At 60.2% G+C, this 20,780-nt stretch overlaps 1 protein-coding gene across 3 annotated transcripts; it reads left to right on the top strand.

Annotated features, from left to right (window-relative positions):
- The first annotated feature begins 419 nt into the window (after positions 1–419).
- Positions 420–20,338, top strand: LOC111160311 (rhomboid 5 homolog 2). Of its 3 annotated transcripts, none has more exons than XM_022523305.1 (18): positions 420–533; positions 7,484–7,674; positions 11,267–11,431; positions 12,129–12,256; positions 12,743–12,938; positions 13,037–13,240; positions 14,157–14,285; positions 14,612–14,730; positions 14,876–15,073; positions 16,029–16,140; positions 16,357–16,431; positions 16,581–16,742; positions 17,097–17,206; positions 17,355–17,418; positions 17,522–17,616; positions 17,820–17,895; positions 18,049–18,149; positions 19,173–19,511. In XM_022523305.1, exons 3-18 carry the CDS (start codon positions 11,288–11,290, stop codon positions 19,438–19,440), a joined length of 2,181 nt encoding a protein of 726 aa, XP_022379013.1. In that variant the 5' UTR covers positions 420–533; positions 7,484–7,674; positions 11,267–11,287; the 3' UTR covers positions 19,441–19,511. The 3 variants fall into 3 exon arrangements, with proteins under 3 accessions (XP_022379013.1, XP_022379012.1, XP_022379011.1); XM_022523304.1 differs by having other exon boundaries at positions 18,310–19,238; XM_022523303.1 differs by lacking the exons at positions 420–533; positions 7,484–7,674 and adding an exon at positions 18,310–18,463 and having other exon boundaries at positions 19,173–20,338.
- The last annotated feature ends 442 nt before the right edge of the window (positions 20,339–20,780 follow it).

Here is a 20,780-nt window from a genome sequence, read left to right as displayed (position 1 = left end):
ATCATGACAGAGGGACAGACAGCATGAGAGAGTGTTTGAGAAGGCCCTTTGATAAGCCCAGGACTACCTAAACTCCGGGTGAGGTCATTTCTGCCTGGGGCACTGGGAGGAGCTCCGCAGTCTTGCAGGCCCACACCTAAACTCACCCTCAGCACCTCGCTCACCACCCCAGGCCCGTACTTTGGCCACTTCGCCTCACCAGTTCCAGGGTGGCAGGACCCCCCCACCTCCGCGCGTGCCCAACAATGGGACCCGGGACAGGGGTCGTGTCTGAGCCTCAATTTCCCCACCTGTCAAATAGAGATCTGTTACCTCCGGGGCTCTCGGCTCAGATAGAGAGACTCAGTGAGCAGCGGTCAGCCAGGAATAAAAGAAGCCACCAATTAGTGGCCCTTGATTGTGTGCCAGGCCCCGTCCATTCATCATCTGATGTCATCTCTGCTGGATCGGCGGGTTTGGAGGGACCTCAGCCCATTTCACAGCAGAGGAAACCAAGGCTCCGAAGTGGTAACTTGGCTGAGATCTCCTGGCAGGTAAGTGGCCAGGCCAGGGTTTGAGTCCTGTCTTTGTCCCGCCCTGCCCCACAGCCCTCCTCATTCCATAGCGAGTGAATCCGTGCTGCCCCAGCGTGAGGCAGGGGGCTGCGGTGAGGCGGGATTGACAAAGCCTTACACCCCCAGCCTTAATGGCCTGCCTGGGCCCACGTCCAAGTGCCCTGAAGCTCGGTCGTCATAGGGGCTGAGGCCAACCTCTTCTGGGGAAGCCGCAAACTCTGGGGCAGGGTTCTGGGAAGTCGGGTTTATTAGCTCCTTAATGACTGTTTACAAGCTGAAAATTGTTTGCCTGGCACGCTCCCTCCCAGCTGTGGGGCCAGCCTGGGCCGCCAGAAGTGAGGGGCACCCAGAGCCCCCGCCTGAGTGGATCAAGATGAGGGGATCCAGGGCAGCCCAGGGCCTGACTTCTGACTAAATGACCCTGGGCCAGGTGCTTACCTCTCTGTGAGCTATGATAAGTCAGCCTTTGTCCCTCCGCGGCGCCCACACCCAAGGTAAGCCCCAGCTAATGGGGACAGAGCTGCCCAGATTTCAGACTCCTGGGGGGCTGCTTAGCATCCTTTAGCATAAACAGACTGGGGTCAGACGTTAAGTGGCTTGTCTAAGAGTACCCAACGTTGAGGGTTGGACCCGAGACCCCTTTGCCTCAGCTGGACAGTGTTTGCACTGTCTAGAGCCAGGCCACAAGGAGCCGGGTAGAAATTAGGTGGACCCCACCCTTGCAAGCCCAAGACAGAGCCCTGGTCTGTGTACTGAGTGTGCTCATGTCTGGAAACAGCCTGTCACCTCCAGGTGTCAGGGAGCTCCCAGCAGGAGTGAAGCGGGCCTCCCCTGCTCCCCAACCCACGTTGCAAGCCACCCTTCCCCTAACCTCCGAGCAGGGTCTAGGCCTCTGCCAGTGCTAAGGACCAGTGAAAACCCAGTTCCTAGGGGCACTCGGCAGGCTCAGTGGGTGGAGCTCGCGGCTCTGGATCTCAGGGTTGTGAGTTCTAGCCCCACGCTGGGTGCACAGATTACCAAAAAAATAAACTTCAAAACAAAACAAAAAAACAGTTTCCAGTACCTCGAGATCCTGAGAGAGGCAAATCCTCTTCGATGTTTGGAACAAAGCCAGCTGGCGTCAAGCTCAGGTCGACACGGTGTCCCTCTCCAGGAGCCATCCTGTGCCCTGGTATCAGACCCAGAAAGGACCAGGGCCTTCTGGACCCCCAGTGCCTCCCCCACTCCTCACCTTCATGGCGATGCTCAGGGAGCAGCAGAACTAGGACAGGTCACCCTCCCAGCGGAGGCTGGGCTGTTGGGCAGGGCCCCCGGGGACCAGCCCCGGTGCTCCCTTCCCTCTGTTGTCCCCAGGTAGCAGTTGGCCCCCAGGCTCTGGGAGCTGCTGCTTCCCCGGGCTGTGGGAGGGCACCTGCAGCCCTGCTCAGCCGCCGTCCCCTTGTGTGCTTCCACAGACAGCTTGTAGAGTCCAGAAAGTTCCAGAGCGCCCTCCGGGAGGGCACCTAGAAGGGCAGGGTCCAGCACTGTGTCCGGCTGGGGACACCTGGTGGCATTTAGTGCTGCCTACCCTGCATCCCAGCCCGGCTGGCCTCCCGTACGCGGGGCCCCCTGCAGAGGTTGGGACATTCACGTCTCTGCCCGCCCCACTGGCGCATGGTCCCGAGAAAGCCTGGCGGGTGGGACAAAGGGATGTTGGGGTCTGCCCCACTCTAAGAACTTGGCACCCCCTCCAACTTCCATGTACTCCTACTCTGGGCCTGGAGCCCAGCACCCACTTCCGGTGTCTGTGGTTGGCCGTGCCACCCAAGCCACGGTAACTGGGTCACGGGGAGTCCAGAACCTGGGGTCTGATGGGGCAAAGCCAGTGGGTCACCAAGCCCCTGAACCAGCTGCCCCCTCCCCCCTTCTTTATCTTCTGAACTGAGTTTGAGCAAAGGCTTTTTTTTTTTTCTTAAGAGTTTTTTTAAATTTATTTGACAGACAGAGATCACAAGTAGGCAGAGAGGCAGGCAGAGAGAGAGAGGGAAGCAGGCTTCCCACCGAGCAGAGAGCGTGACCCTGAGATCATGACCCGAGCCGAAGACAGAGGCTTTAACCCACTGAGGCACTCAGGCGCCCCTGAGCAAAGGCTTTTAAGGTTTTAAGGGAGGGTGGAGACATTGGGGCTCTCCCTGTGGGAGGGGCGCAAACCCGCAGGTGCTTTCAGTTTTTCTCTGTACTGGGCAGCGAAGCCTCCCAGCCCTGAAGTACAGTCAAGTCCGTGGACTTGCACCTCTGGGGAAGTGGGTGCTCGCTGGGAGGGAAGAGAGGGACGGGGCGACCCGCTGGTTTCTCTAACTGACCAGCAAGTGACTTAGAGTTCGTAGCCTCTGACAGGGACCCTGTGTCCCCTTCCCTTTCTGCCTCTGCCTTCTCTCTTCCTAAGTCCTGTCCCCAGACCCTCAGCGTCTGCTGGGCACTTCCCTGCCCTTTGCTCCAGCCCGCTCTTGGCAGTGCAGGGAGGTGTTGGGGTGAGTCAGGGCCATCGGGACGCCTGTTGGGAGACAGGGTTAGATGACAGCCTTTACATAAGCTTTCCTTTCCGGGTCTCGAGGGGAGCTGGAGCCACTTCCCCTGAGGTCAGCAGAACTCGGGATTTTGCTGGGGGTTGCACAGTGGGCGAGGGTCAGCTTCCTCTCCTCTCTGCAGCTTTCTAAAAACGCCCTGGTTCCCAGAAGGCTGTGGGGAGGGACCAGCCGGTTTCAGTTTCTGTGGCAGGGAAGCAGCGGAGAGAGGCCACTTCCTTGCTCCTGGCTGTCACCCTATCATTCTGTGATTCATCAGGGGACAGACAGGTTCCCAGCAGCCCCGGGCCATCTTCCTTCCCTCCACTCACCCACAGCTGCAAGCCCGGGCGGGGGGGCCAGTTTCCTTCCTTGGTTCAGGGGACATGTGTGCCCCCCCACCCCCACCCCGGGAGGTCCCCTTAACTTCCTGATTGAGCCTAGTAGTTAATAGTGGTCCGCCTCTTTGCTGGAGGGGATGCTTGTTACCCCTTGTCCAAGGGCCCCTTTCTTCCCTTTGTCCCCAGTTCCGGCCACACAGGCCAAGCCCCGAAGTCAGTAGCCTCCTGTTTCCGTCCAGAGCTGCAGCTGCTGACTCCCCGTCCTGGTTCTGGAGGTCCTCAGAGCCTGGGGATTGCCGAGACCCCATTGCCATTAGCGAGACCAGGGGAGCCTTCAGAAGCCAGCTGGTGTGCCTGGGGGGCCGGCGCGTGGGGAGGGAGAGAAGGGACTGGAGTCAGATCCCTGGGGGCAGGTGGCGAGGGGACAGTGGGGCCACACGGGCTCGAGGAGAGGGGATGCTCATCCAGCACCCTGCCTGAGCCTGCCCAGGAAGAGCTCTGTGGGGAGACCTCCCCGGCCGAGGCCTTGCTCACTGTGGCTGTGTCTACGGGGCCGCGGCTTAGCCAGCAATGCCCAGCCCCACCCTTTGTGGGGAAACCAGATTGTCCAGCGGCATCAGTGAGTGCTTTCTGAGTCTGCATTTCTGTCCTGTGTGCCTGATCTGGGCTGCTCTTAGCCGGGTTATATCACTGGTTGTAGGGGGGCGGGGGAGGGGGGTACAGAAGTACCAACACTTGGGCACCTCAGGATGATTTGCATCTGCCCCACCCGCACCCTGTGATGGACTCCCCCCCTCCCCCCGAAGTCTCTGCCCTTACCCAGGCCCTGCTACTCTGGGCGGGGGCAGAAGGCCCCACTGAGGCCAGGATCCAGCATTGGCCTCGCTGGGTGGGGCAGGCTCTCAGACCTTTCACACAAGCCCCCCACCTCTCCCTAGCCCACAGGCTGGGTGCTGCGGCAGCCCTGGGGTCTTAGAGCAGCGGATGTGACTGGGCCAGGAGGAAGCCTTGTCCCAGGATGTCACAATTTCCTCTGCAATGAGCAAGCATTTCTGGGGCGGGGGAGATACGGGTAGGGCGGGGTCCTCCCAAAGCTCCGGCACTTTTTCCATCTGGGTTCAGCCATCCCCAAGACTTGGGTTCTGTGGCCCCCCCCGTACTGCCAGCCCTACCCTCTGCCCCCCACCACCCCAAGGAAGACACTGGGCTTCTGGTACACCTGCCCACCATTTCTGCACAAGTTGGGGGAAGTCTCAGGAGTAGGCCCTCCCCTTCTTGGTGGAGAGGGGCTGTAGGAAAGTGGTGTTTTGTACTAAGCTGTGGGCTTGGTGGGCGTCAAAGCTGGGCCATCACCTCGTCGGAGTCTCTTGCCTTTTTTTTTTTTTTTAAGATTTTATTTATTTATTTGACAGACAGAGATCACAAGTAGGGAGAGAGGAGGAGGAAGGAGGCTCCCTGCTAAGAAGAGAGCCCGATGGAGGGCTCGATCCCAGGACCCTGGGATCATGACCTGAGCCGAAGGCAGAGGCTTTAACCCACTGAGCCACCCAGGCGCCCCCGAGTCCCTTGCTTAACAGAGAAGGAAACTGAGGCCAAGGAGTAAAGCTGGCTCCAGGCTAGGACTCGGCACTGACCATGAAGATGGTGAAAATAGCTCTCTTAGATACCCCACTCCTCCCCAGGGAGGTGTACCCCCAGCACTGCCTCTGCTCTCCAGGGTGCAGCCACTTCTCCCTGTGGCCCCCAGAAGTCCCCTGGGGCCAGTCCGGTCTCCCCAGCATCAGGACATTGGCACAGATGCCAGCAACACTGTGGAGGCCAGGCCGGAGGGCCCAACCAGGGTGCTATGGCTTTGGGATGGGAGGGCAGGCCGGGGAGTCTGGGCTGTGCTGAGAGAGGGGAGCGGGAGGTCCAGTGGGGGCTCATCCCGGGACTGCATCTGCTGTCCTCAGCCCACAATGGTCACAGATCCCCAGCAGAGCAGAGAATACCTCCTGGAGCCTTCCAGAGTGGGCCACTCCCTTCCTGGGCTGAGTGCAGGATTGGGGGGAGGGATAGTTTTAGTCTGGGGTCCATGTGGACTGACAGTCTGCAACGGTGCATATGCCCCCTCCCCCCGCCCTGCTTCCATCCCGTTAGCCATTAGTGGAAGCCAACTTCCAGATTTGGTGCTGCTCTGGGAGGGGGACACCTATACACAGCCCGGTGTCTGCAGTATGGTAGAGGAGGCAGGTGAGAAAGTGGTTGATTCTGCCCGATGCTGACAGGGCAGACTTCCTGGAGGAGGTGACATTTCAGCTGCCCAGGGGATGAGGTGGAGCCTGCTGTGCTAGGTGCAGGGCCTCAGGTGAGGAAGTAGGGGCCAGGGGACCTGCAGGGAATGTGTGTCTGCTGTGGGTGGAGACAGGTTCTGAAGGGCACTGGATGCTTACTCTGGGAAAGTGTGATCAGCAGGGAGTTCCAGAGGGAGCCTACGTGCTTGATGACCTCACCCAAGCTCAGACTCAGCAGATCATCCTAACTTTTCTCCCAGCCTTCCTCCACCGTCTGCCTCCTTCCCTCCTTGGGGCAGAACAGCGCCTGCCTGGTGCCCTCTTGCTGCCCCCGATCCCAAAGGAGACCAAACCGCAGAACTTTCCATGCAGTGGCCCCAGGGGAGGCTGTTGTCCTGGAGCTGCCCCCAGAGTAGAGGTAAAGTGGCATCTGAGGAGCCAGCTGGCCTGGCACTGAGGCCCATCTGCCCGTCATCTCTCAGGGGCCTTGTCGCCCGCTGCCGGCCTGCCCTGAGGTGTGGAGTCAGGACTCCCAGCACTTCGGGATAGAAGTAAGGATGCCCGGTCTATTGGGCAAACCCTGAAGCAGAAAGCATCCTGGGCCCCCAGCTCTGCCTCAGATCCCCCGTCGGGCACCCCCGCACACCCAGAGTTCCTCTGTCTTATAGCTGGAACACTTTGCCACCCCGTGAAATCAGAGGGAGGGCACAGACCTGGCCCCAGCCGGTTTGCCCACGTACCCCTCTGGGTAACCCCAGGCCGCTGAGGAACAGAGTTTGCAAAGTGCTGTTGAATAAAACTAAGTTTCCTTCCAGACTGGACTATACTGGGTCACCCTGATAGGGATCTGTCCAGCCCCCAGTGTGCCCTAGCTTTGGTGGCAGTGGGGGGGGGGCTCCTGTTTCCTGAAAAGACCCAGCTGTTTCCCTTCCTGGCTGTGTGAGCATGGGCAAGTTACTTAACCCCTCTGAGCCCCCCTCCATTCCCATCCATGAAATGGGAGCAATGGGAGATGTCTACCTTCAAAGGTGTTTTGAGGACAAAGTGGGATAATGGATGTGAGGAGCCAAGCCTGGCGCTCCTGAGGACTGACCTGCCCGCCCCCAGTAGCCTGCGGGGTTCTGCTAAGGGAGGGTCTGCTGCAGAGCTCCTGTGTGCAAGACCTGGCGAGCTTGCTGCATTCCCTCTGAAACGCTTAACTTTACGTTGTGTGGGTTTGATCTCAATTAGTTAAAGAGCTGATACAATAACAAAGAAACCCTTTTCTCTCTCTCTCTTTTTTTTAGATTTTATTTATTTATTTGACAGACAGAGATCACAAGTAGGCAGAGAGGCAGGCAGAGAGAGAGGAGGAGGCAGGCTGAGAGCCCGATGCAGGGCTCGATCCCAGGACCCTGGGATCATGACCTGAGCCGAAGGCAGAGGCTTTAACCCACTGAGCCACCCAGGTGCCCCCAAAGAAACACTTGTAAGTCATTTGGATGCTGCCTTCAACATCTGTCTTACTCTGTTTGAAAGGAAATCTTAATCAGAAGAAGCCAACACGTTTCTCATGGAGTTACATTGACGCACACAAAAAATAGGGACTGTCCTGATTTGGGATTCCTGGCCCAGAGTGGAGGTCCTTACTGCAGGAGAGCAGATCTCCTAATCCCTCACCCATGAGGCCCATGGAATTACCCCATTTTATAGATGCAGAGACTGAGGTCAGGAAGATTGAAAGATGCGTCGTTCCAGCGCGCCTGCTTGAACCTGCCCTTCCCTCCCTATAGGCTGTGCGTGCCAAGCGAGCGGACCCATTTGGCCTGGAAGCCTCTTACCTTGGCATCTGTCCACCTTTACACGGAGCTGAAGCTGGACCGACCCCAGAGCATCTGCATAGAGTGAGGGAAGGACTAGAACATGCTCTGAAGACCCCTGCAGCAAGACCCGGGAAGCAGGGAGCTCAGTCCAAACCCAGAAGGTAGGACCCTGGGTAGCTGCGTGGCTGCACCCAAGGCACCTGCCGCTTTGCTTGCTTTTTTGTTTTTCAGCCAATACGTATGGACACTACCTGTGGGCCAGTACTCTGCTGGAGGGGGTGGTGCTGCAGGGAATATGCCAGAGAGAGGAAGGTGACCAGGGTAAAGCCGTGGAGAGGCTTGAAGCAGGAGTGGGAGAGCTGCTTCAGGCAGTCAGGAAGGGCTCCTTGGAGGCGGTGGCACCCAAGCTGGAACCAGAATGATAGGAAGGAGCCACCTGCTCTATTGTGTGATGATCTGATACGAGGATAGAAAGCTGAACACAGGCAGAGGCCGAATGTTTATGGGGTACCTGCCTGAGACTTTTTCAACAGCATCATTGAGCTGTAATTCACATTTAGTCCATTTAATCCAAATAAACTAGATACATTTAAAGTGTATAATTCAGGGACGCCTGGGTGGCTCAGTCGTTAAGCATCTGCTTTCGGTTCAGGTCATGATTCCAGGATCCTGGGATCGAGCCCTGCATGGGGCTGCCTGCTCAGCAGGAAGCCTGCTTCTCCCTCTCCCACTCCCCCTGCTTCCGTTCCCTCTCCCACTCTCTCTCTCTCTGTGTCAAATAAATAAATTAAATCTTAAAAAAAAATAAAAAAGTGTACAATTCAGTGGTTTCTGGTATATTCACAGGTCTGTGCAACCTTCCATCGCTTGAGAATGAGACCCACCCTTTAGCTGCTGTCCCCCTACCCCCTCCTATCTCAGACTTTCATATGAATGGACTCCCAGAGCATGTGGTCTTTGGAGTCCGGCTTCTCTCACTTCACATAACATCTTTAAGGTTCAGCCGTGCTGGACCCCGTGTCGGTGTTGCTCTCCTGTTCCTGGCTGACTCAATCCCATTATGTGGATGGAACAGGCTCTGTTTCTCCGTTGGTCTGTCGATGGGCCTCTGGGTTGTTTGCACCTTTTGGCTCTGATGACCATGCTGCTGTGAACATTCTAGAACAAGTTTCTGTGTCCGCACACTGCCCAGGTGTGCGTCATGCATTCTCTCATTTGATGCTCAGGGCGCCTCTCCTGGGGGAGGTCTTTCCCTCCTTACAAAACGAGGATGTGGGTGACTCATGGTCAAGTGCAGGTCAAGGCCAGACCACCCAGTGAGTGGCAGGATTTTTTTTTTTTTTTTTTAAGATTTTATTTATTTGACAGGGAGAGAGGGAGCACAAGCAGGGGGAGCAGTAGGCAGAGGGAGAGGGAGAAGCAGGCTCTTTGCCAAGCAGGGAGCCCGATGCAGGGCCCAAACCCAGGACCCTGGGATCATGACTCAAGGCTAAGGCAGACGCTCAACCAACTGAGCCACCAAGAGGCCCCATGCTTTTGACCGTGACCCCTCGGTGCCTCCTAACAGAGCTTAGCAGGTGCTAGGTAGGGAGGGGTTCAGAGTGGCCGGTGCAGGGGCGAGGAGGACACAGAGCCACTTGGGGCCCAGAGACCCCAGTGAGAAGCATGGACTTTAGGTGAGAACGGGAAATCCTGGGACAGTGTTGAGCAGAGAGAGACGTGGTGTGATTGGTGGTTTTAAAAGGTGACGTCTGTTGCTGTGTGGAGGGTGGTCATGAGGCTGGGGACGCGAGGGGCAGCTGGTGGAAGGGTCAGGAGGCTGCTGTGACCCCTCAGTGGAAAGAAGATGGTGGCTCTGGGGGGCTGCATAGAGGTGGAGGGGATGGACGGACTCAGGCCACGTGTGGCTGCTGTGTCACCTTTCTGTCACACGTTGGTCCCATGGCCTTACCTAGAGGGCTCCCATGTGACTCTCCCCGGGTCTCCGCATAGCCGGGGTCAACACTGTGTCGGCAGGTAGATGTGGAGTCCCTGGCCTTGTGCTGGGAGAAGGGAAACCAGGTCAGCTCCAGCAGCTTCAGGAAGTGGGGAGAGGAGAAAGTGAAGGATTTTAGCCAGAGAAAGAGCAGAGCGAATGAGGAAGGGAGGAGGATAGCACAGGCAGAGCGGTGATTCTGGTGGAATTGGAGGGGAAGTGGGAGTGGGGGCCACGAGCGAGTATGGACAAGCCCCAGATCTGGGCGGGGGCGGGGAAGGGGGGTAAACTGCCCCCTTCTCTTGGCAGGGCCATTTCCCAGGATCCACTGAAATTCAGGCTGAACTTACTCTCCAACCCAGCAGTTCCACTTCTAGAAGTTCGTTTTGGGATAGCACTGGGACAGGTGCACGGTCTAGGCAAGGGCATTGGTTAACACTGGACAGGAGTCCCAAATGCCAAACACACCCCAAACAGCCATCAGTCTGGTTAAATCTTGGTGCATTCCACTCAGCGAAATCTTTGCAGTCATCAAGAAAGGTAAGGTAGGGATGCCTGGGGGGCTCTGTCGGCTGGGCATCCCACTCTTTTTTTTTTTTTTTAAAGATTTTATTTATTTATTTGACAGATCACAAGTAGGCAGAGAGGCAGGCAGAGAGAAGAAGGGAAGCAGGCTCCCTGCTGAGCAGAGAGCCCGATGCGGGGCTCGATCCCAGGACCGAGATCATGACCTGAGCCGAAGGCAGAGGCTTTAACCCACTGAGCCCCCAGGCGCCCCCGGGCATCCCACTCTTGATCTTCAGGTCTCCATCTCAGGGTCGTGAGCTCAGACTCCCTGTGGGCCTCCACACTGGGTGTGGAGCCTACTTAAAAAAAAAAAAAGAAAAAGATAGATCTGTCTGTATGCATTGATGTGCAGCCTACAGAAGAAAGGATACGGTGTGAGCGTGTAAAATTTTAAGTACGTGTATCCTCCTCCAGGTGCAAAGAGGCTCTTTCTTGGAAGACGGGGTGACGGGCAGACTGGGAGTTCACTTTCTGCTTTATAATTGTCAGAGTCATTTTTGTGTTTTGTTTCTGCAATGAGCATATGCCATTTTATCACTGGGATTAACATTTTTCCTCCACAAAAAGATAAAAGTACAAACAGGTGACAGTTTCAGTTACCTTTGAAAAAGGAACCAGGCAGCCCAAGGGACAGGAACCAGTGTGGTGGCTTTCCCGGCTGTCTGGTAATGAGGCTGAGCTACCACTTCCTTGCTAGAAACCCAGGGACGGCTCCTCGGAGAACCACCTGCTCCCCGCACAGCTGTGGACCTCTTGTTTGCGGATAGAGCACCGGGTTGCCCTGGAGCCTTCTTGTCCTCCACCAAGCCCTGCCCCAAGGTCAAGGAAGCTGTCCTCTGGCCCCTGGCCTATGTTGACCAGGGTGACCAGGCGGCCAAGGTCACTGTAGCTCTGTCCTTTGCCCTCAGCTCCTTTCTGGGTGTGGTTCTTGGCCTGAAGCAGAGAGACCACCAAGGGAAGGAGGTGGAAAGGTGGGGATTCCCCAGGCCCCTGAGGGCCTGGAATGCAAACAAAGGACAGAAATAGACCTATTTATCTGACCCCACCCAGTTCAAAGTCAGTCTCTCCCCGGGTGGTTTGGACCCCAGAGTTAGGCTTCTGCAGGTGGTTCTCGGCCCGGGCCACCCGCCCTGGCACCGGGGCCCCCAGGTCCCTTTCTGTCTTGCCACCTGTCGACACGCTCATACCCCCTCTCCCTGTTTTCACTCCAGTCGCCCTGCCCCCAGCCCACCATGGCCTCCGCTGACAAGAATGGCGAGAGCGTCTCCTCTGTGTCCAGCAGCCGCCTGCAGAGCCGGAAGCCGCCCAACCTGTCCATCACCATCCCACCTCCCGAGAACCCGGCGCCGGGAGAGCAGGCCAGCATGCTTCCCCAGGTAAGGGGGCAGCCCGGAGGCTCACTGGGGAGCCACAGCTGTGCCCATGCAATACCACTGGGGCGGAGGCGGCCCCTTCTGCCTGAGCCTCAGTGACATAGGCCTGCGCTCCCTCCTCCCCCGCCCCAGTGTCACATGGAATGAGCCTTGAGCGCAGGAGCTGCATCTCCTAGTGGTCAGTGGATGGGGAGACCGGGAGCACAGTCCTCGAGAAAGGCTCCCGGTTCTACCAGTCCCGGCGGTTTCCATTTCCTGCCCTGGGCCCCCTCCCCGAGGGGCTGGCAGACTCGGGGGGTTAGGGCGTCAGCAGCTGACCCCGTAGCGCCTGGCTCCCCCGGAGAATGGAAATGAAGACGGGCTGGACCAACACTCCATAAAGGGCTTATTGAGAGCAGCCTTGAAGCAGTGTCCTGGGGCATAAAAGGGGTCCTGTGTTGGTGCCACCCACTCACCCCGGGGGCTGTTTTGCATACAGGGAGCCAAGGGGGAGCACTGGTTAGGGAGTTGGGAAATCACGTTAGGGTTCCTTGAAGTGTGGAGAGAAGGTGACTTTACATTTGGAAGGAAAGCAGCTCAGATATGTACCTTAGGAGCAAGGTGTGTTCTCAGGGTTCTGGTGTAGGGGACCGAAGAAGAGCGAGCCCAGGGTCTGGGCTCCACCAAGTCCCAGCCTGTCCTCTTGCCCTGCCTCCCACAGAGGCCCAGGAACCCAGCCTACGTGAAGAGTGTCAGCCTCCAGGAGCCACGGGGACGATGGCAGGAGGGCAGCTCAGAGAAGCGCCCTGGCTTCCGCCGCCAGGCCTCCCTCTCCCAGAGCATTCGCAAGTGAGCACCCTTCCTGCCCCTAGCAGCCCTGGGGACCTCTGCTGGGCCGGCCTCTGTGTCCCCTTCTAAGAAGAAGGAGTAGGGCAGGGCTGGAACGTGCATATTGCGGGGGGGGGGGGAGGCGCAGGGGAAGGAAACTGAAGCCCAAGGTGTCTTGTAGAAAGTCACAGTCTGGAGGCTGGGGGTTCAAGGAGCCAGGGCTGCAGGGGAGAGTCTGGCCCTCAGAAGGGACCCCAAGGCCTGCCCAGCCCGGCTTGGCCCCGGACTCTGTTTACCCCTCTCCGTCTGGTCATCGGGTACCAACCCAGGAGCCAGAGGGGGAGCCAGTCTGCCCCTTGCACGGCACGCACACGTGCCCTGTCCCCCGGCCCCTCCCGCGTCACCTGCCCTGCCCACCCCTCCTGTGACCCCCGCCAACGTGCACTCCCCGTCCTGCCGTGGGCGTCATGGAGGCCCCCGTGGCCACGGCTCCGTGTGCTCCCGCAGGGGCACGGCCCAGTGGTTCGGGGTCAGCGGTGACTGGGAGGCCAAGCGACAGCACTGGCAGCGCCGGAGCCTCCACCACTGCAGCGTGCGCTACGGCCGGCTCAAGCCCTCGTGCCAGCGCGACCTGGAGCTCCCCAGCCAGGAGGTGCCCTCCTTCCAGGGTGCTGAGTCCCCGAAGCCCTGCAGGATGCCCAAGGTGGGCTCCCTTGTGGGGGTGGGGTGGGGGGGGGGGGGAGTGGCAGGTGCCTCGGCCCCGGGACCCCCAGCTCTGCTCACTCCTGCCCTCCCTTCCAGATTGTGGATCCCCTGGCCCGTGGACGGGCATTCCGTCACCCAGACGAGGTGGATAGGCCCCATGCCCCGCACCCACCGCTGACCCCAGGGGTCCTGTCCCTCACCTCCTTCAGCAGCGTCCGCTCCGGCTGTTCCCACCTGCCCCGCCGCAAGAGGATGTCTGTGGCCCACATGAGCTTTCAGGCTGCCGCCGCCCTCCTCAAGGTGAGGATGCCTCCCCGCCTCTGCCCGGCGCCCCCTTCCCCCCCTCTTCCCAGAGCATCCCCCACCCCACCAGACTGTGCTAAGGGCAGAGGGAGGGGCCCTGCAGCCCAGGAGCCCCGCCCACGTCCTCTCAGACCCAGCTCTCCATGGTTCTGGAAGTGGGTTTCTGCACCCACCCGAGCTGGGAAAGCAGGAAGTGACCTGTGTAGGGACCACCCTTCACCCAAGTTCGCTCAGTGCCTGTGATGTGCTGGGCGCGGGGACTGTGGGGCGGACCGAGCCAGTGTCACCGCCCTGGAAGGGCTTCCAGCCAGGAGGGGGCTGGTATCACTACTCAGCGTGATGAGAGGGGGGCCTGCGTAAGGGAGGGGCTGATGTTGGGACAGGCATTTGGGCTGGAATCCAGAAAAATAAGGGAAAGCTCCCCAGGGAAGGAAGGAAAGGAACAGTATTCTCAGCGGAGGGAAGGGCCCATGCAAAGGCCTGGAGGTGGAAGGGGCTTGGCCCATCAGGGGAGCAGCATGTGGTTTGATGGGATTTTAGTGAGGAGGGGCTTATGGGAGGAGAAGCCACCGACTGGAGTCCAAGAGGCAGACGTGGGCTGGCGGTGCTGTGCCAGGAAGCTGCAGCTGGGGGAGATGGCCCGAGTGTGGTGGGTGAGGGTACAGAACTAGTGCGCGGGAGGTAGCCGCCCCAGCCAGAGGTGAGGAGGTCAGCAGGGTGAGAATAACCGAAAATCTTGGAGAGAGCCGTGGGTTCAGGGCTACGGAAGCTTCACTCCATGCTCTGGGCAGGGTCCCAGGTCCCATCTCCCAGGGTGCTGCCCCGGGAGGAGGGGCTTCACAGTTCCTTTGGAGGGGGCAGGGGTAGTGGCCCCTGATCTGGGCCTGATGGCCGGGCCTCTGCCCTGTCACAGGGCCGCTCCGTGCTGGATGCCACGGGCCAGCGGTGCCGCGTGGTCAAACGCAGCTTCGCCTACCCCAGCTTCCTGGAGGAGGACGTGGTGGATGGCGCAGACACATTTGACTCCTCATTTTTTAGTAAGGCAAGCATGGGGTGTGGGCCTCGGGCACAGGGCATGGGGTGGCCTGGGAGTGAGGAGAGGCAACCTGGCCTTGATCATGCTCTGCCGGGAGCCCCTGAGGGATCCAGAGGCCCATGGGTGGGCTGGGATGGGCCACCTTGTGGGACTCCTGGGCCACCGTCTTCCTGTGGAGGACCTGGCAGGGCGGGGGACCAGCCTGGAGAGCCACGGTCAGGGTGGATGGGCACAAGCCTTCCCCTTCCCTCCCAAAGAGCCCGTCTAGCTTTGTCCTGTCCTTGAACTGAGGTCCTGTCTTTTTCTGTGTCCCCCGCTCCACCCCACCGCAGGAGGAAATGAGCTCCATGCCCGATGACGTGTTTGAGTCTCCCCCACTCTCGGCCAGCTACTTCCGGGGCATCCCACGCTCAGCCTCCCCAGTCTCCCCCGATGGGGTGCAGACGCCTCTGTGAGTCTGGGCATCCTTCCTCCGGGGAGCAGGGAGGAGGCGCAGCTCAGGAGGGCTCCCCAGACCCCCAGTCTTCCCCCAAGCCCCCTTCTGGAACATGGGGGGCCGGGGGCAGCAGGCTGAGAGCCACCCCCCCACCCCCCAGGAAGAAGGAGCATGGCCGAGGCCTGGTGGACAGGGCCAGGCGCGGCAAGCGCATCGCGTCCAGGGTGAAGCACTTTGCCTTCGACCGCAAGAAGCGGCACTACGGGCTGGGCGTGGTGGGCAACTGGCTGAACCGGAGCTACCGCCGCAGCATCAGCAGCACCGTGCAGCGCCAGCTGGAGAGCTTCGACAGCCACCGGTGAGCGGCCGGCGGGCCGGGGGCTGCCTGCTGGGGTCGGGCTGGCTGAGCGTCCTGCCCTCCGGAGTCCCTCCTCGGTAGGCGGGACGAGAAGGGCGGACAACCGCGGACAACTGCCCCATACCCCGACGGTCCCTCTCCTGTGGCACCCCGTAGTCAGCAGGCGCAGGAGAGGAGAGCGGGGACAAGCCCTCAGGGTGTCCCCACGAGCACGCGTGTCGCCTGGGAAGGCTCCTTGGGCCCTTTGCTGCCTCTCCACCCTCCTGACTCTCTTGGCCTGTGTCCTTAGTCCCGCCCCCAACAGCCATCAAGGATTCATTGAGCCCTGGAACAGCTCCAGCAGGAGGGATGGGGGTGCAGGGTGGGCCAGAGGGACAGTTAGAAGCTCTGTGAGTGAGGGGACCGTCAGGGGGCAACCAGAGGTTTGGGGAGGGGCAGTTCTCACCATGTGCCACAGGTGGTGACCCGATCGACATCAAACCCAAAACCAAAAAATGAGTAACGAGTGTAGCAAGTGTCCCAGGAGGACAGAGCATGAGTGGACAGACCGGCAGGGAGGGCTGCAGCCAGCATGAGCAGGAGGTAGCCTGATAGAGAGAGATGTGAAGAACATCCCTGGCAAAGGAAATGCCAGGTGCAAAGGCCCTGGGGCTGCAAGGATCATGGTTTGGTGCAGGAGCTGTAAGAGGAGAAAGCCGGTGGGCGCAGTAAGGCCCTGCAGCCAGCAGGAGGCGGTGATGTCAGCCTTTACTCCAGGGGAAGCATGAAGCCATCTAAGGGTTTAAGCTGGGAGAGAGACCTGGGGGTGATTTTCAAAGTCACCGTGGTGAAGGATGAGTTGGAGGGGAACAGAAGGGGAAGGGAGAGACCAAGTGAGAGCTGACGGGGGCTGGGCTCCGCAGGCTGAGGTTGGGATGTGGGTTTGGCTCTGCTGATTCAGGACCTCTGTCCCCAGGCCCTACTTCACCTACTGGCTGACCTTTGTCCACATCATCATCACACTGCTGGTGATCTGCACGTACGGCATCGCACCTGTGGGCTTTGCCCAGCACGTCACCACCCAGCTGGTGAGTCAGGCTAAGGAAGGGGTGCTCCCCTTGGGGGGTCCTGAGACCCCTGAGAGACATCAGCATCATCAGCCCTGGAGTCCCTCCCGTGGCCACAGCCTGGCCCATGCAGGAGGGTGCTCTGGGCTCAACGTAGCTTTACCTCTCAGCCCCACGCTGGGGTCCCTACCCTGGGATGGGGAAACCCCTGACTACCCCCCCTCGCCCCTGCACCAGGTGCTCAGGAACAAAGGTGTGTATGAGAGCGTGAAGTATATCCAGCAGGAGAACTTCTGGATTGGCCCCAGCTCGGTGAGGACCCCAGAGGGATGGGCAGCTTCTCAGCAGGGAACCCTGGGGCCCTGTCGCCCGCCCAGGAGCCCCTCTCACCGGGGGACTCCAGGGGAAACTAAAGCGAGTGGCCAGCTCTGAGCCCAGGCTCACTCTTTGCCCTCCCCCAGATTGATTTGATCCACCTGGGAGCCAAGTTCTCCCCCTGCATCCGGAAGGACCAGCAGATCGAACAGCTGGTGCTTCGGGAGCGAGACCTAGAGCGGGACTCGGGCTGCTGTGTTCAGAACGACCACTCGGGCTGCATTCAGACCCAGCGGAAGGACTGCTCGGTGGGGCCAGGCCCTCCAGCCCCTGCCAGCCCCACTCTGGCCCTGTACACCACCTTCCCTTGCCCCTGGCATAGCGGAGGGGCCCTCAAGGACAGTGACCACATCCCCTCTCTCCTTCTGGGCCCCATACACCCCCGTACTTGGCCCAGCACAGGGAGAGTGCTGACCTCCCCAGCCCCGCAGAAGTGAAGGAAGTAATGTTCCCAGGTCTTAGGAACGTCAGCGGAGGGTGGAGGTCTGGGAGATAGGCCTGAGCCTTGGGGACCAGGGGAAGAGCCCCTGTCCAGAGGGTCCCTTGCTCATTAATGGATATGGTGTGATCCTAGACATAACCAACCTTCCTTCATCTTCCAGGAGACTTTAGCCACTTTTGTCAAGTGGCAGGATGATACGGGGCCTCCCATGGATAAGTCTGATCTGGGCCAGAAGCGGACATCAGGGGCAGTGTGCCACCAAGACCCCAGGTACCGTCCCAGGATGGCCCAGCTGGGCTGTGAGAAGACAGGGTTGAGTGTCCTATATGCCTCCTCCGGGGATGTTAGCGGGTAGGTGTGACAGGCTGGGGGGACGCCCACAGCTCCTCATTTTGCCCCCTCTGACCTCTGCCTCCAGAACCTGCGAGGAACCAGCCTCGAGCGGCGCCCACATCTGGCCCGATGACATCACCAAGTGGCCAGTGAGTGTCTGGGGTAGAGAATGGTCTAGGAAGGGCGGGAGGTGGGGTGCCTGCCGCCACAGGGGCCCAACCCAGTGTGGGTGTCCCCCCTTGCCCCCTGCAGATCTGCACCGAGCAGGCCAGGAGTAACCGCACCGGCTTCCTACACATGGATTGCCAGATCAAGGGCCGCCCCTGCTGCATTGGCACCAAGGGCAGGTCAGCCAGCCCCGTGCCCCTCGGTCGCCCCCCGCCCCCTGGGCTAGTATCCTCCCTCCCCAACTCAGGGGTCGTCCATGGTGTGAGCAGGATGAAGGGGAGCCTGGCCCAGAGCTAGGGTCCCCGCAGAGGGGCACCTCTTCCTGCCAGTGGGCAGGGGCCCTTGGGGCTATGACGGATCCCCTTGCCTCCCTGGCCCGCAGCTGTGAGATCACCACCCGGGAGTACTGTGAGTTCATGCATGGCTATTTCCACGAAGAGGCAACACTCTGCTCCCAGGTAAGGTGGGGCCTGCTGGGGCCCCAGGCGTGAGGAGGTGAGCACGGCGGCCATGTGTCCCCCCCCACTGCCTGCAGATTTGTGCCCCCCACCCCCACATCGGGGCCAGCTAGGCCACAGGCACTGACTGCCCCGTGCTTTGCTTGCCCTCAGGTGCACTGCTTGGACAAGGTGTGCGGGCTGCTGCCCTTCCTCAACCCCGAGGTCCCCGATCAGTTCTACAGGCTCTGGCTGTCTCTGTTCCTCCACGCAGGGTAAAAGGCTCCTCGCTGCCCTCCCCTCCCCCCCAACACCCCTGCGCTGCCCGCGTGCCCCCCTCCCCCCTCCCCTGCTCTGGCCCGTGGATGAGGACTCCTGGCTGGCAGCCAGGGGCAGATAGGGGACAGCTGACGCCTGCTGTGCCCCCCTCCCCAGCGTGGTGCACTGCCTCGTGTCTGTGGTCTTCCAAATGACCATCCTGCGGGACCTGGAGAAGCTGGCCGGCTGGCACCGCATTGCCATCATCTTTATTCTCAGTGGCATCACAGGCAACCTCGCCAGTGCCATCTTCCTCCCATACCGGGCGGAGGTAGGGACAGGGGACAGGGCGGGGAGGGCCAGCTCTGCTGCTTCCGCCCTTCCCCCCGGAGCCGCCAGAGGGCTGCGTGGCCCCCCCCGGAGCCGCCAGAGGGCTGCGCGGCCCCTCCCGGGCCAGACGGCAGATGGACAGCTAAGCTGTGGGCTTATTGGCTGACCCCCTAGTCCCCAGGGGCAGCGGACAGCCATGCCTTTGCGTCATGCTCAGGCATCACCTCCAGAAAGACCTTCCCAGCCCCTGTCCCCCGCTTTGCCCTCTTTCTCTGCTTCATTTCTCTTCGTGACCGTGACCCTTGCCTTCCTACCCGCATGTCATGTATCTGTGGGTTGAGTTGTATGAAATCTGTAATGTGCAACCATTTGTGACCCATAGAAGCAGGGACAGGTTTCCCATAGGTTCAACCCCATGCCCTCGGCTTGTTCGGTGTCTGTCCACCCCGCCGTCTGCTGCCTGGTGTAGGCCTATCCGGCTTACAGCACGGGCCGCGCACTGGGCACGCGGTCGGTCCTCGGTATCTGCAGAAAGAGTGGATGCAACGAGGCCGGCTCTGGTCCAGGAGCCTCAGTTGCGGGGTCCCCAACCCTGGGAGGAGCCCGCCCGTAGGAGGAGCCGGGTCCCGGTGCTCCCACCGCCCAGCTGCGCCCCGACTTTGCGCCGGGCCCCTGGGATTGACGCCGCTCTCCTCCCCGCCCTGCCCCAGGTGGGCCCGGCGGGTTCGCAGTTCGGCCTCCTCGCCTGCCTCTTCGTGGAGCTCTTCCAGAGCTGGCAGCTGCTGGAGCGGCCCTGGAAGGCCTTCCTCAACCTGTCGGCCGTCGTGCTGTTCCTGTTCATCTGTGGCCTCCTGCCCTGGATCGACAACATTGCCCACATCTTCGGCTTCCTCAGCGGCCTGCTGCTGGCCTTCGCCTTCCTGCCCTACATCACCTTCGGCACCAGCGACAAGTACCGCAAACGCGCCCTTATCCTAATGTCGCTGCTGGTCTTTGCTGGCCTCTTTGCCTCTCTCGTCATCTGGCTCTATGTCTACCCCATCCACTGGCCCTGGATCGAGTACCTCACCTGCCTGCCCTTCACCAGCCGCTTCTGTGAGAAGTACGAGCTGGACCAGGTGCTGCACTGACCCCTGAGGGACGGGCTGCCTGTCTGCAGAGCGCCCCAGCCTGTGCCCCGGACACCCGCCACCAGTGGGGCCCAGCTCTCCCTCCGCCATCCACGCCGACTCCACAGGGACAGTCACAGAGGCCGGGTCCTCCAGGGAGGGCGGCCCCCCTTCCTCAGTCTGGGGAACACCCTGATCACGTGCTCCTCTGCTGCTCCCCTGCTGGCAGGACCCTTGCCCCGGCTTGGGCTTCTCTCCATCCCAAGGTCCTGGGCTTTGCCCATCTCCTCCCTCAGCCCCTGCTTGTGCTGGCCCCTCCACCACACACACACACGCACCATTACCGTGCATGTGCCCTCACTGGGACGTGGCCAGGGTTCCCACCAGGTTCCCGCCCCTGCCTCACCCCTCCCTGTCCTATGAGCCCGTGTCCCTCATTCAGCAGTGGCCCGGCGAGCCCGCCCTTCATGCTCCTGGACCAGACGTGTGGGACGCATGGCAGAGGCCGAGCACGGAGACACAGCGAGGCTGGGAAGCTGAGAGCCTCTGCTTGCTGGTGGTGAAGAGAGGCCGTGCTCCCTCTGTCCTGGGCCTCCGTTGGAGTCAGTGTTCTGCCCTATGGGCTGGCTCTGAGAAGGCCAGCCCTAGCCCTCTCTGCCTCACTCCTGCCCAAGTCGGGGCAGGGGCCGGGCCGCCTCAAGGACCTGCTCCCAGGGCCCAAGGCTCAGTCAGGCCCTTTTTTACTGGTTTATATTATGGTTCTAATTTTTAAAAGTAACGCTAACTTTATATGGATGAAGACTCAAATGTAGCAAATGATAGTCTCTAGAAGTATCAGTTTGTGAGTTGAGGGGCTCTGGCAGAGTGAAAGCTGGGGCTCTGTTGATGGGGGGGGTCAGCCATGAGCTCAGGGGCAGGGCTTGGGCCCAAAGGGATGGTGGAAAACCTGTGGGGGCTTTGGTTGGACCGGAAATCAGGTTTGGGGTCCCATGGAAAGCCTCAGGGGGTCCCTTCAGAGGGCCGGGTCAGATCCTTGGACCCCAGGGGCATTGAGGGGCTGGCTGCCCTGGCAGAGACGGCGGCGGAGGGGAGGCACAGCCCTCGTCCGTTCACCATATCTCACCCGTAGCCCTCACCCCACACAGGAAGCCACCTGGGAGGTTATGCAGCACAACTCTTTTTTTTTTTTTTAAGATTTTATTTATTTAT

This window comes from Enhydra lutris, unplaced genomic scaffold (assembly GCF_002288905.1).
Source record: "Enhydra lutris kenyoni isolate GAN:26980312 unplaced genomic scaffold, ASM228890v2 scaffoldscaffold75, whole genome shotgun sequence".
NCBI classification, from domain to species: Eukaryota; Metazoa; Chordata; class Mammalia; order Carnivora; family Mustelidae; genus Enhydra; species Enhydra lutris.
The sequence above is the reverse complement of the archived record's forward strand: the minus strand, read 5'-3'. Positions and strand labels throughout refer to the sequence as shown.